The sequence below is a fragment of the Miscanthus floridulus genome, chromosome 8, assembly GCF_019320115.1.
Source record: "Miscanthus floridulus cultivar M001 chromosome 8, ASM1932011v1, whole genome shotgun sequence".
NCBI lineage: Eukaryota > Viridiplantae > Streptophyta > Magnoliopsida > Poales > Poaceae > Miscanthus > Miscanthus floridulus.
The window spans coordinates 188,723,709-188,737,258 of record NC_089587.1 but is presented as its reverse complement, the minus strand read 5'-3'; the positions used below and the strand labels follow the sequence as shown (position 1 = coordinate 188,737,258).

The window sequence follows — 13,550 nt, the reverse complement described above, 5'->3', positions numbered from 1 at the left end:
AGGACAACAGTGGAGAGGGTAAGACGACCAGCTCTGTTGAGCAGCGAGGCACGCCAACCAGCGAGATGCTTATCACAAGAAGAAATTAAAGGCAGGCAATCAGCCACAGTGATTTTATGTGGGGATAAGGGGAGGCCAAGGTAAGCTTGAGGAAATGAGGAGGCCGTAGTACCGAATATGTTGGCAAGAGATAGAGCCGTGTTAGCGGGTACACCGATAGGGAGGAAGGTGGTCTTGTGGTAGTTGATAGAAAGGCCCGTTGCCTCCTCAAAGATCTCCAGGATTTGCTTAGCTTGAATGATGGCTTTACTACTACTAATAATATATATATATATATATATATATATATATATATATATATATATATATATTATATACTCTTATAATACATCAGTTAGAATAAATCTACAACCACATAATAAATGTCTACTCTACCGTCATGACTTATGCTACATCCGTACATATGAATGCACCTCTCGTTACTCATCCAAATTGAATGGCCCTCCTTCGCCCTCCCACGCCCGCCCCCGCGCCTAGATCCCACGCCCGCGCCCCGCAGCCGAGGTTCGCTCCCTCGCTCCCTCGGTTGCTTTTTTTCCGTATTTTTTTTCGCTCGAACGAGTGCCGAACCTCATCCCACCTTGCCGACTCTTCCTCTCCCCCACGCCCAGCACCAGGGATTAGGGTTCCAACCCTAACCGCCCAGCACCACGGAGCCGCCGCCGCCGGTGGGAAGGGCCGCCGCCGCCATGGGAGTCGCCCATCGCGGGGCCTCCTGCCGCTAGCACAGGGAGATGGCCGCGCACCACCTGCGGGCGCAGGGCCGCGCGAGGGAGGCCGAGCGCCGGGCCAGGCTCCATCTACCGAGAGCCAGCCGGCGGCCGCCGCGGCAAGCTCGATAAGTCCCGTCGACATCGAGCGCGAGTTCGTCTGCGACGCGCTCCCCATCGCACTGGTCGGAATGAACGGCGGGCTCTTGAGCCAGTACATCGAGTTCGTCGCCGACCGCCTACTCATGGCGCTGGGGCACAAGAAGATGTACGACGTCACCAACCTTATTGTGCTTTTTCTTGCATGCTAGATGTAGTAGATGTAATTAGTGTTCTGGATGATGCAAGATGGTGTTTCAGTTGCTGTGTTATTAGGCCCTGTTCGTCTGGTAATAACATCTCAATACAACGGTTGTTCTTAAGTTGCTGCCCTCATGGTGTCTGACGCAATGCCTGTGACTGAATACACTTACCCGTACAGAGATTCTAGCTGTACATGAAACTACAAATTTTAGCAATTTCTGCAACTCTAGAATCTAGCACTTGATATTATGTCTGGAATATTGGGTCTTGCTTCCTCCATTGTTTCATCCATATAGGAAATGCAGTACTGTTTCGCTTTGATCTTGCAAGTAATTAGTTCATTTTTCATGTCGTGTGTGCAGATTAGTTGACCCAGAGGATGTGGTGCAAAATTACTGGATATTGAGAGGCCATCCATGACATCCAGATTTGGGACACGGTTTGTCCTGCTCCTCTCTTCTGTTCTTTTTTCTCCCCTTTTCGTGGTGTTGTATACCCTCTGTGCACAGTTTGTAGTATGAAGCAACGGTAGCTGTAGGAATTTCTGAATGATTCAGAAACAAGCCAATTAAGTATTAGCCATTAGGATCCTTAATTACTTCATGCATCACATAGCTCCTTTTGTCGAATTTGATCGATACAATATCTGTGCAGCAGGATTCATATATAGTTCTGAGCCTGTAAACTTTCCTCTTGTTCTATATTATAATGTATCATGGTCTGACAAATTCTACATGTATTATCACTGACCTTTGCAAACTTTCCACTTGTCAGATTTAAAAAAAATGACATTGTGTCCAATTGTATGTTGCTTAGTAAGAATCCTGAAGATTTGCAGCATTATAGTTTTGTCTTTGTGTTAATTGTTTAGTGACCGTACTGCATGCAAATCTTGGATGATAATAAAAAAACACTGGTCTGATCACATACACGAATCCCCATCACCGTTTCTCATGAATGCCTGAACTAACCTGTTACATACAACCTCTGTTCTGAACTGCTTATACCGACAGATGGTGGATATCTTTTCATGGTTCTCATACTAACAATTTAGGGTGAAATTTCACACAAGAACCTTGATTGTTGGTGGCAGCCTGCTAAAATTTACGAGCAGTGTGTCGGCTGCGTGGGTGCCTTCATTCGTCCCCAAGATTGCCAGTTATGTATTTTTGTGTCTCGGCATCTAAATCTGAATTTCTGAATGAGATAGCAGGTTTAGAACACTTCTTTGGTCTGAAATCCAACAACGTAAATGTTCTTTTTTCTGGACTGCTTCAATGTTTGCCATCTAATACTGTAGCTTGTAATGCAACTATACCGCATTTCCTTTGAAAGTCCAACATGGCAACATGTAAGTAGCTGTGAATTATTTAGATTGAGATTGGAGATGAGATGACATTGGCCTGCCCTGATTTGCTCTCGGTCTTTTACATATATATAAGCCTCAATATGCTAGGGAGTGAGTTGATTAAACTAATTTTCCACCTCAGGGCAGAGGAGGAAGGAGCATATGCGAATGCGGACTCGGCAGCGGCTACCGGACTCCTCCGCGACGCACGTCCTCCTATAGTTTTTTTATATGTGTGCAGGTTAGCTTAGGTTTGCCCTGCGAGGGTGCCGGAGTGGGATATATCAAAATCTGTGCTGCAAATTTGATTTCGAGCAATTGAACCAAGCAATTCAGACGAGTCTTTTCTGTTGCCTGATTGTAGACTGCTGGCTGATCGCGAGCATCCATGGCCAAAAGTGCCGAATCATTTCACACAACAATGGTCCTGGCCATTTGGTCCTTATGGCAATACTGATAAAATTCTTGTTTCGGCTTGCATTAAGCATAAAACATGATTAGGATTCATGATATGGAAAGTGGCTGATTACTCATCCATTATGTGGACAAATACTATGCTGCATCGGATCCTAATTGTATCAATATTTTTTTTGTGCTGTTTTTGGAAATATTTTAGGAACTAAATTGAGACTATTATTATTTACATGGCATGCTGCTTTCTTCTAAGATGTCAATATGGTTTGTCGCTGTCAACGACCTATTCCTCCGCATACTATAGATAGATAAGGATCAGCTGGTTAGTTTGTTGTATAGGGTCATGGTCACGTTTGGGACCGATTCTTCGGCTGATCCGAGTCTTCAGGTTAGCAGTTAGTAGCCTACGGCCACGAGTGCTCTGGCACTTGTATATGTACTCATACACTGTCATGGAATACGATTGAGCATTCTCTCCCATTCTTGTCTCTTACATGGTATCAGTCTACCCCTGATCCAACACCACTTCCGTTGCCCCAACTCTCTCACTGCTCCTGCCATGGCGAGTCCGTCGGGTTCCTCCTCGTCCAACCCGTTTGCTGGCCCAGCAGACCCTGCTCCTCCAGCTGCCTCAACGCTTGTGCTGATCAACATCCGCAACCACGTTCCCGTCGTCCTCTCTTCCGACGACGGCAACTTCCGGCAGTGGCGCAATTTCTTTGAACTCACGTTCCAGAAATTCGGCCTCGTCAACCACATCGACAGCACCGTCGACGCCGCCGCCATGATCGATGACCCGGAGTGGCTCCAGGTAGACTCCTGCATTGTCTCCTGGCTCTACTCCACCGTCTCCAAGGAAATCTGGAACGACGTCAACCGGCCGCGCGCCACTGCCTACTCCGCGTGGACGGCGATCACGAGCCAGTTCCTCGACAACAGCCTGCAACGCGCCGTCTACGCTCAGCAGGAGTTCCACAGCCTGTTCCAGGGCGACATGAACATCAGCGAGTACTGCGGCCGCCTCAAGCGCCTCGCCGACACCCTCTACGACTGCGGCGCCGCCGTCTCCGACCCGGCGCTCGTCATCAACACTCTGCGTGGCCTGAACAACAAGTTTAGTCAGGCCATTGCAGTCCTCTCCACCATGTCTCCCCCGCTCACATTCCTCTACACCAAATCCTATTTGCTGCAGGAGGAACATCGCATGAGGCACTCCCAGCACATGGAGGCGCAGACGGCGCTCATGGCGGCCGCCACCACTTCACCTGCGAACAAGCCCGTCGCCCGTCCCTGTCTCAACCACAGGCACCCACCACTGGTGCCAATTATCGTCGCAAGAAGCGCAAGGCGTCGGATGGCCGCAACCGCCAGAACACCTCCGGCGGCCAGAGCGCCTCCTCCGGTGCCCAGCCCACGCCGCACGCAGGCGCGCCACCACCGCCGTGGAGTACGGCCTACAACCCGTGGCAGGGCGTTGTGCAGGCGTGGCCCATGAACGCCTGGTGGCCCAGCGTTCTCGGCTCCCGGCCCGGCGTCCACCCTCCACAAGCCATGGCCGCGCTCTCCGCATCACCGCCATCTCAGGATTCCGCCTTCCACGCCACCACTCAGGGCCAACTGCCGGCCGGGCTCTACTCCGCCCTGAACGGCATGTCCATCAACACCAATAGTGGCAGCGGCAGTGACTGGTTCCTCGACACGGGTGCCACGGCTCACATGGCGTCGAACTCCGGTATCCTCAGTTCTGTCCCCTCCACTCCTGTTCACCGTCATATTATTGTTGGCAACGGCCAGTCTCTTCTCACACAATGCACTGGCCATGCCTCCATCCCTACTCCTTCCTCTTTTCCTTTGCAACTTCGCAATGTTTTAATTGCCCCTCAAATTGTCAAGAATCTGATTTCAGTGCGCGCTCTAACCCGTGATAATTCAGTATCTGTTGAATTTGATCCCTGGGGTTTTTCCATTAAGGATCTCCGTACCAAGATGGCGCTCCTCCGATGTGATTCCTCAGGAGATCTCTATCCCATCCAGGGTTCCTCGGCACCATTTGCAGCAACTCCGGCGCGCCCTGCAACAGCTCTCCTCGCCTCCACCGATAGCACGATCTGGCATGCGCGCCTTGGTCACCCCGGTTAGGATACGCTCCGGCGTCTGTCCCATTCCATTGGCTTTTCCTGCACCAAATCCAGCCGTCACACTTGCCATGCGTGTCGCTTAGGCAAACATGTACGCCTGCCATTTAGTGCTTCCAATAATGTTTCTGCTTTTCCATTCCAACTTTTGCATTGTGATGTCTGGACATCCCCAATTTTAAGCAATTCTGGTTATCAATACTATCTTGTCATTTTGGATGATTACTCTCATTATGCCTGGACGTTCCCGTTGCGCCACAATTCTGATGTTCTCCCTACCCTAATTTCCTTTCATGCATTTGTGCGCACGCAGTTTCAGGTTCCCCATCATGTGTCTCCAAACGGACAATGGCAAAGAGTTTGATAACTCGGCGTCTCGTGCATTCTTTGCCACGCACGGCATTGCTCTACGCCTAACATGTCCATACACATCACAGCAAAACGGGCGTGCTGAACGCGTTCTACGCACGCTGAATGATGGCCTGCGTACCCTTCTGTTTCAGGCCTCGGCACCGCTTATGTTCTGGCCTGATGCGCTCGCAGTGTCCACATACCTGCTTAATCGCCGACCATGTCGCCCTCGTGCACACGCCACGCCCTACGAGCTCCTGTTCGGTGCACCGCCAGAGTACGCCCACCTCCGCATCTTTGGCTGCCTTTGCTATCCCAACACCGCTACAACCGCGCCACATAAGCTCGCACCACGTTCTGCACGATGCATTTCCCTCGGATACCCACTCGATAGGGATGAAAACGGTACGGATATTTTCCGACCGTATTCGAAACCGAATCCATTTAGAGGGGTTGAGATCTGTCCGTATCCGAGTCCGGATATCCAACATCCGATACTGTATCCATATCCGAATACTCAAATCGCATATTTATGATGTCGATATCCAATCGTATCCTATCCGACATAGTTGACACTATCCGTATTCGAATCCGAATCTAGACAGAAATATGAAAACAAATGTAATATCGGTGATATCCGTCCGTATCCGATCCGTTTTCATCCCTACCACTCGATCAACGTGGCTACAAATGCTACAATCCAATGACCAAGCGGGTTATAATCTCTCGTCACGTCTATTTCGACGAGACATGTTTTCCCTTTTGCGCAGGATGCCACACCATCGACGACGGCAGCTCACCAATGCCAGCCATGCATCGACGACGTGATCCAGATCCCCACTGGAACGCGAACGTCGCGACATCGTGCGCCAGCGCCTCCACGCGGAGAACAAGCAGGCGATCCTCCACTGCCCGGACGCGCGGCCACACCTTTGCGACAACATCCCACCGCGTCGAACGACCCTCCTCCGCCTCCTGTAACGGAGGCATCGGCTCCACCTACGACGCCAACACCAGTGCCCATCACAGCGTCGCCATCGTCATCGACACCGGGACCCATAGCTCCATCGCCACCACCGGCTCGTCAACACCCGATGATCACGCGTGCCCGGGACGGCATTCGACTGCCTAACCCCAAGTACGTGAACATGGCCACGACGGACTCCATCACGCCGCCGCCGTCTTCGGTTCGGGGTGCTCTTCGCGATCCGGAGTGGCTCGCAGCCATGCAGGCGGAGTTCGACGCACTTCAGGCGAACGGTACCTGGACACTTGTGCCCCGGCCACCAAATGCGAATGTCATCAGTGGGAAGTGGCTTTTCAAGAACAAGCTCAACCCTGACGGCACGCTGGAGCGACGCAAGGCATGGTGGGTCGTGCGTGGATTCTCTCAACGCCCTGGCCTGGACTTCCACCAGACGTTCTCGCCGGTGGTTAAACCAGCAACCATCCGGACGGTGCTTCACCTTGCAACGACACGCCGATGGCCTGTCAATCAACTGGATGTCAAGAACGCCTTCTTGCACGGCGATCTCGCCGAGCGCATCTACTGTCACCAACTCGCCGGCTTCATCGACTCATCTCGGACCGATCATGTCTGCCTGCTGATCAAGTCCCTCTATGGACTCAAGCAGGCACCCAGGGCGTGGTTTCAGCGACTCAGCACTCACCTTCGTGGCATGAGCTTCGCTGCCACAGGCTCCGACAGCTCCCTGTTCGTCTACAGTCATGGCGCTCAAACGGCGTACCTTCTTGTCTACGTTGATGACATTATCCTCACTGCATCGACACCATCCTTGCTGCACGACGTCATCAACAAACTGCGCCAGGCCTTTGCCATCAAGGACCTTGGCGCCCTGCACTTCTTCCTCGGTGTTCAGGTGCGTCGTGATGATGACGGCTTCCTCCTCAACCAAGCTCAGTACACGGAGGACATCCTCGAGCGAGCGGGGATGGCCAACTGCAAGCCAGCCTCCACTCCAGTGGAGGCCAAGCCGAAGCTGTCAGCAGCAGATGGAAAACCTGCGGAGGACGTCTCCTTCTACCGCAGCATCACCGGCAGGCTATAGTATCTCACACTAACGCGACCGGACATTGCGTATGCAGTGAACCAGCATGCTTACACATGCAGGCTCCACATGATGTGCACTGGAATCTCATCAAGCGTATCCTACGCTATCTCCGCGGCACAATTCACCACGGCATCAGGATATCCGCGACACCGTCGACTGAGCTCAAGGTGTACTCCGACGCTGACTGGGCTGGATGCCCGGACACTCGACGCTCGACCTCGGGCTACTGCGTCTTCCTCGGGAACTCTCTGGTGTCATGGTCGTCGAAGCGCCAAACGACGGTATCCCGGTCTAGCGCAGAGGCCGAGTACCGAGGTGTGGCCAACGCTGCTGCAGAGTGCTGTTGGCTCAGGAATCTGCTTCGCGAACTTCATGTGCGCATCGACAAGGCCACGGTAATCTACTGTGACAATGTCTCAGCAGTTTACCTGTCTGAAAACCCAGTGCACCATCGACGAACGAAGCATGTGGAGCTTGACATCCATTTTGTGCGAGAGAAGGTTGCCCTTGGCCAGTTCAAAGTTCTGCACATCCCGACTCAGCACCAGTTTGCAGACATTATGACAAAAGGGCTACCTACAACTTTGTTCAACGAATTCAGAGACAGTTTATGCATACGGACGACCGATGCTTCAACTGAGGGGGGGGGGGGGGGGGGTCAACGACCTATTCCTCCGCATACTATAGATAGATAAGGATCAGCTGGTTAGTTTGTTGTATAGGGTCATGGTCACGTTTGGGACCGATTCTTCAGCTGATCCGAGTCTTCAGGTTAGCAGTTAGTAGCCTACGGCCACGAGTGCTCTGGCACTTGTATATGTACTCATACACTGTCATGGAATACGATTGAGCATTCTCTCCCATTCTTGTCTCTTACAGTCGCCGTAGCGTTAGCACGGGCAATATATTAGTTTAAGAAAGATGAGAGTATCGTCAGCGCACTGAAGCACGGGACAGGAAGCATCACAGATGAGAGGGTGCCCGATGGCATTAGCAAGGAGGGGGTGATGGAGTAGCCGGCGAAGAACGTCAGCAACAATGATGAAGAGGTATGTAGAAAGGGGGTCTCCCTGCCAAAGACCATTACGGCAATTAATCCATCTGCCCGGGATGCCGTTGAGGAGCACAGCAGTTTTACCAGTGCGTCACACTATGGACGCATTTAAATAATTTGAATCTTTGCCTGCTGTAGCATTGCTGTAATGAACAGGTACAGGCTAAGATACCACTCCTTAGTACTGATGAAACCTACTGACTTGAGTTTAATGTTCTTCAAAAACAGAGAAACAGAATTGGTTGCAGAAACTGCTGAAAATATTCACAAGCAACACAGACCATCTGAGATTCCACCTGTTTATCAACTTTGATTGGACATAAGTTCAATTTGATTGTAACATACGGTTACTCTTCTCCTACATCAAGGAGAAACATGTTTACTAGCGCAGCAGATTGCGCGCAAGGTGCTTCTCAGTTTTGGACAGAGATATCACATCGTGTCCTTGCTGACAGAAGTCGTAGGCACAAACCTCCACTGGATCAACCTTAGGGTCCATAAGCTGGTGAATTGGTGCAAAGTAATACTGAAGGTGATTCTCTGTCCTCTTTGCCATCCATAACATTTGTCCATAAGGAAATGAACATGGCTGCCACAAGAAAAGATCTGAACCTTCGAGCTTCACTTTAGGCAATTTTTCTCTCCGATATTGCAACCTTTTGCCTTTCTCAGCTTCAGCAGAATCACAAGCGCAGCTACAACACTCACATACCACGGTATGGCAGCACTTGAGCCTATAGAAGGCCGTCTCCTCGCAGCAGACCTCACACCTGTAGAAGGGTGGAGGGTGAGGGTATCCGTAACCACCTCCGGGTCCTAGAGTGGCGAGATAGGTTTCGCCCTCCCATGTTGAGACATGCTTGGGGCGTCCAATATGTGTCTGAAATGGAAACCAACAAATTATTCTCTAACTTTGACCAAGTTTTTAGAAAAGAATATATAAACATCTATGGTTTAAACAAATGCTCTAATAAAATTTATTTCATGAAGAAATGACTGGAACTAATTTAATGTTCTAGATGTTTGTGCATTTTTGTATAAACCTAGTCAAAGCTAAATAAGTTTGACATACGAAAAACCAAAAGTGAACTATGAATTGGAACAGAGGGAGTAGTAGAGAGAAAAAGAACTTAACAGAATGGTAATCAAGAGTTATAGACATTAGTACATTACATGCATATATATATATATATATATCCCTATATATAGAACTACTACCCTGTAGCTGGCTACAAAATAACTTATTCTATAGCCACTTTGAGTTACGATAATTACTATGTTAATTTACGAGGTTATAGTAACTTCATACTAAGTGGTTTACTGTAACGTTATGGTAAATATCTCCATATGTTATAGTAACCCAACTATCGTAAATATGTATTAACATTATTGTAAATTAGTATATAAAATTATCGTAAATGGAGGTGGCTACGGAATAACTTATTTTGTAGCTGGCTACTGAATATATATATATATATATATATATATATATATATCAAGTACACTTACTGGAAAGAAGATCAGATAATATACATGTATGCACAAGGAATGCATACAAATTTCCATTTCAATCAGAATAGATCTTAATAAACTACCTCATAATGCAAATATTTTAAGATTTAAAAACAATAATCTTCACTGACCTGGAGCAATCTTGACTCACTGGTAGCATCTAATGCACCTGCATGTTGAAGGTAAACTATCTGAAGAGCAAGCTCAGCCCATAAAAGGTACTTGATTAATTCTGTCAACTACATAATTGATATTGGGTTTATGGAGCATGCATTTGCAAAGAAAAAATAACTACCTCTCCTATCCAGCACAGAAGGACGCCTGGGTAAATGAAATCTGACAGGTTCCCGTGGCGACATAGCAAGAGGCTTCTTGAATTGTGTACTACGAGTGCCACTCTCAAATGCATCAACGAGCTCAAGTTTCGAATCACTAGCTGCAACATATATGATTCTCGCAATTTCAGATTTTACTGAAGATATGATGAATTTCATGAGATCCAGTCCAATACCTGAGGATATACGAGATGACACAGTGTCAGTCTGCCAATATCGATGATAAGAAACCTCATTCTTCTTTCCGCTGACCTGAGGATCTCTCCAATCACTGTCAGCACCTATTGCACATATGTTGATGAGAAACATGTGATGAGAAACTCTGACACATCAATCTAGCTGGATTTGCAAGAACAATATATCGATGATCTGTGATTGAAGGAGACAAGTGAGAAGACTACCTCCCCTTTGCAGCTGGGAAGGTTGCCTAGTTTTCTGCAGTCTGATGTTTTCCAGTATAGCAGAACTCTTTGCAGAATCTATTCTGGCTGGCAACCTCCTCTGCTCTTTGTCCTGCAACAGTAGATTTGATCTAACTATTTCTGATTCACTTTGCGCTCCAACGGACAGAGAAAATAACAAAAGTGCATACAAAAAACTTGGGAGCTGCATGTAACAATTGAATGGAAGCAGCTAAATAATCCAGTATTTGGTTTGATAACGCAGAAGTTAACAGACCGATTCAGATATCAAGATTGGTGACCAAATGTTGCCCTGACTTTCTGGCCTTCTAGAATCGACAGACAGAGATGTGAGAACAAGCCCAAATCTTCGGGGCAACATTTCCTACTTGTCAGTTAACTAGAACGGGATTTACAAACAGTTTCAAACTCCAAAATTATTAACCGATGAAGAATTTATGCAGAACATGACAAATGTAAGCAATTCAAGAACCGTAATTCCGTAAAGGCAAACCATATCAAGAACAAGCTCCACTCGCAAAAGGGGAGCAAAGAAGACGGGGCGAAGGACGAGGAGACAATTGCAACCTCGCTGCCGTGAGGCTTGTGGTTTCTGTAGCGCCCTTGGCGTCCACCCGTGGAGGAGACTTTGTGCAGCATCTCCGTGTTCCTCCCCGCGGAACCCTCCACATCGGGCTCCGGCTTGGGATCGGTGGCGTCGCACGCGGCGGCCCGCGAGCTCGAGACCTGTGAGGCGCCGGAGGAGGCGGTGAGCTCGCCGATGCAGGGTGTTCACAAAAAAAGTTCAATACTCCAAAATTCTTGACCGATGAAGAATCAATGCAGAACACAAGACAAGATAAACAATTCAAGAACTATGATTCCGTGAAGGCAAACCACATCAAGAACCAACTCGACCCGCCAAGGACAGCAAAGAAGAAGGAAGCAAACCAGTAAATGGGCGACGGATGAGGAGGCACCCTCGCCGCCGTGCGGTTCGCGGTATTCGTCGCCGCGGCGAATGCACGGGGACGGCGAGGCAGACTGGTGGAGGGTAAGCGACGCTGCGCCGTAGGAGGAGGTCGGGAGGCTTCCGTAGCGCCCTCGGCGTCCACCAGTAGTGGACATCTCGTGCAGAGTCTTCGTGTTCCTCCTTGCGGAGCCCTCGACGTCAGGCTCCGTCTTGGGGTCGGTGGCGTCGAACGCGGCGGTCCGCGACGGCGACACCTTGGAGCGGGCTGGGGACGAGGCCTCCCCGGCTGCTGTGGGCTCGCCGGTGCAGGGGGTCGGGAGGAGGTGGCTGGCGCTGGGCATGCTCGTGCTGCCGCAGGACGAGACGCCTAGCCGGATGGTGACCATCTTCTTGGCTTCTTGTTCTGCTCCTGCCATTTCCGACTTCGAGTCTTTGCCGTTGTCTTGGTTAGTTGCAGAGCGCGGGAGGGGAAGATTGGCAGGATGTGTCCGGGCTTTATATGTTGTGAAAATAGGATTGCTGGACTGGGCCTCACAGCTGTTGGGCCACGGTATGGCCTTGCTGCACTCTTTACAGATCAGGCCAGGTTAGTACTTAGTATTTCTCAAAAAAAAACTTAGTAGTACTTTTTGTAAAAAAAAAGCAACTCAGGTCAGGGACACAGACACCTGACCATGGCTCTCTTGTCTCTTCAGGGTGCCGGCAAAATGCATTCTGGTCAGATTCATAAGGAAAATCTCAGTTTTTTTCTTGGGTAAACTTAGGGTCCTCAACTCTGCTTCAAATCACCACATAATTCTGACCACTGAAGAAATTATGCTGTGCCCCCTGTCCTCGCTCGAATGTGAAATTATTCTGAGCATTTCAATACACCAGATTTTGAGCAAATTTGAGTATCAAGAGATGTGGCTACTTTCGGGTCGAAATAGAAGCTTCTGAGCACCATGGACTTTGCTTGTTGCATAATAGTTGAGCTTGAGCACCTTTCCTTTGGTCTGTTGATGCCTCAAGCAGTCCATCGCACACCTTGCACCAGCACTCGGCCCCGATGCCATCAGAACTTCCCACGCAATCCAGAAGCTCCAGTCTGACCAATCGCTTGTAGCCTGGGCTAGGATGGCGAGTCCAGTGTCGGTGACACCGCCGTCCTGGCAGTTGCCGTCGAGCGAGGAGACACAGCAACAATGCGGATGATCTGGATGTGCGTGAAGCAGGACTGCAGGAGGCTGTTTGGAGGGCTGGAGGCCTGGAGGGCGAGGTCGGTGTAGCGTGGAGCTGAAGCTCCTCGACGTCAGGCCATAAGCCCGCTGGATTCCGCGGCGCTGGGGCCGATAGGCGACGAAGGTAGGGGAAGCTGGCAGCAACAGCAGGAGGCGGCGACGCTGCGCCCGTGAGGCGGGGCTCCGGGAGGCAAGCGAGGTCGGGGATTGCTAGGGTTTGGTCGGGCAGCGGCGGCGCGGGCGCCATGCCGCGCGGAGACTAGCGGCGCTGGTAGTGGTTGGTAGTGATGATGGGCTTGGTGGCCGAGGCCGCTGTCGCCCAGGCAGTACCGGTCGGGCCCGACGAGTCTTCATTGTGTGTTGCTCTGGACTTGGACTCGTGTGGATGCACTTCGATCCACAAATCTCCCTAATTTATATACCACCAGTAAATTAATTGCAGTGGGAGTAAATTAATTTAGTTTAACTTTCATCCTTATTCACTTCATTACGGTGAATTTGAGTGCATCAAAAAGAAAATCTTATAGTATAACAATGTTTGGTTTCGAGATAAACAAAGACAAACCATCTCTATGAACAACTATGCTTCAAAAATAGCCCATAAAGTCTAAAATATTCTCTACTATCCAGATAAACTATTGTGTGAATAATCCATAAAAAAG

The 13,550-nt window shown here is 49.6% G+C and overlaps 2 protein-coding genes and 1 long non-coding RNA gene across 4 annotated transcripts; 2 read left to right on the top strand and 1 right to left on the bottom strand.

Moving 5' to 3' along the window:
• Positions 1-538: 538 nt before the first annotated feature.
• On the top strand, positions 539-2,956 carry LOC136474326 (uncharacterized). Of its 2 annotated transcripts, none has more exons than XR_010762898.1 (3): positions 539-1,038; positions 1,436-1,512; positions 2,167-2,956. It is a non-coding gene; the product is annotated as an uncharacterized lncRNA (long non-coding RNA). The 2 variants fall into 2 exon arrangements; XR_010762897.1 differs by having other exon boundaries at positions 2,128-2,956.
• Positions 2,957-3,264: 308 nt separating this feature from the next.
• On the top strand, positions 3,265-4,944 carry LOC136474325 (uncharacterized). Its single transcript, XM_066471917.1, has 2 exons — positions 3,265-4,567; positions 4,807-4,944. Exon 1 carries the CDS (start codon positions 3,395-3,397, stop codon positions 4,328-4,330), a length of 936 nt encoding a protein of 311 aa, XP_066328014.1. The 5' UTR covers positions 3,265-3,394; the 3' UTR covers positions 4,331-4,567; positions 4,807-4,944.
• A 3,320-nt stretch (positions 4,945-8,264) lies between these two features.
• LOC136474324 (uncharacterized) lies at positions 8,265-13,242 on the bottom strand. The gene is made up of 7 exons (XM_066471916.1): positions 12,342-13,242; positions 11,647-12,229; positions 11,284-11,442; positions 10,696-10,807; positions 10,255-10,575; positions 10,091-10,128; positions 8,265-9,327 (listed from the first exon to the last, which is right to left on the bottom strand). The coding sequence occupies exons 2-7, from the start codon at positions 12,082-12,084 to the stop codon at positions 8,830-8,832; spliced, it is 1,566 nt and encodes a 521-aa protein (XP_066328013.1). The 5' UTR covers positions 12,085-12,229; positions 12,342-13,242; the 3' UTR covers positions 8,265-8,829.
• Between the last annotated feature and the right edge of the window lie 308 nt (positions 13,243-13,550).

Coding starts and splice junctions, on each gene's coding strand:
- LOC136474324 (XM_066471916.1), bottom strand. CDS start 12,084: ATGGCAGGAGCAGAACAAGAAGCCAAGAAGATGGTCACCATCCGGCTA. Junction 11,443..11,646: donor CATCCGTCGCCCATTTACTG/GTTTGCTTCCTT, acceptor GGCGCCTCACAG/GTCTCGAGCTCGCGGGCCGC. Junction 9,328..10,090: donor GTGAGTCAAGATTGCTCCAG/GTCAGTGAAGAT, acceptor TTTCCATTTCAG/ACACATATTGGACGCCCCAA.
- LOC136474325 (XM_066471917.1), top strand. CDS start 3,395: ATGGCGAGTCCGTCGGGTTCCTCCTCGTCCAACCCGTTTGCTGGCCCA.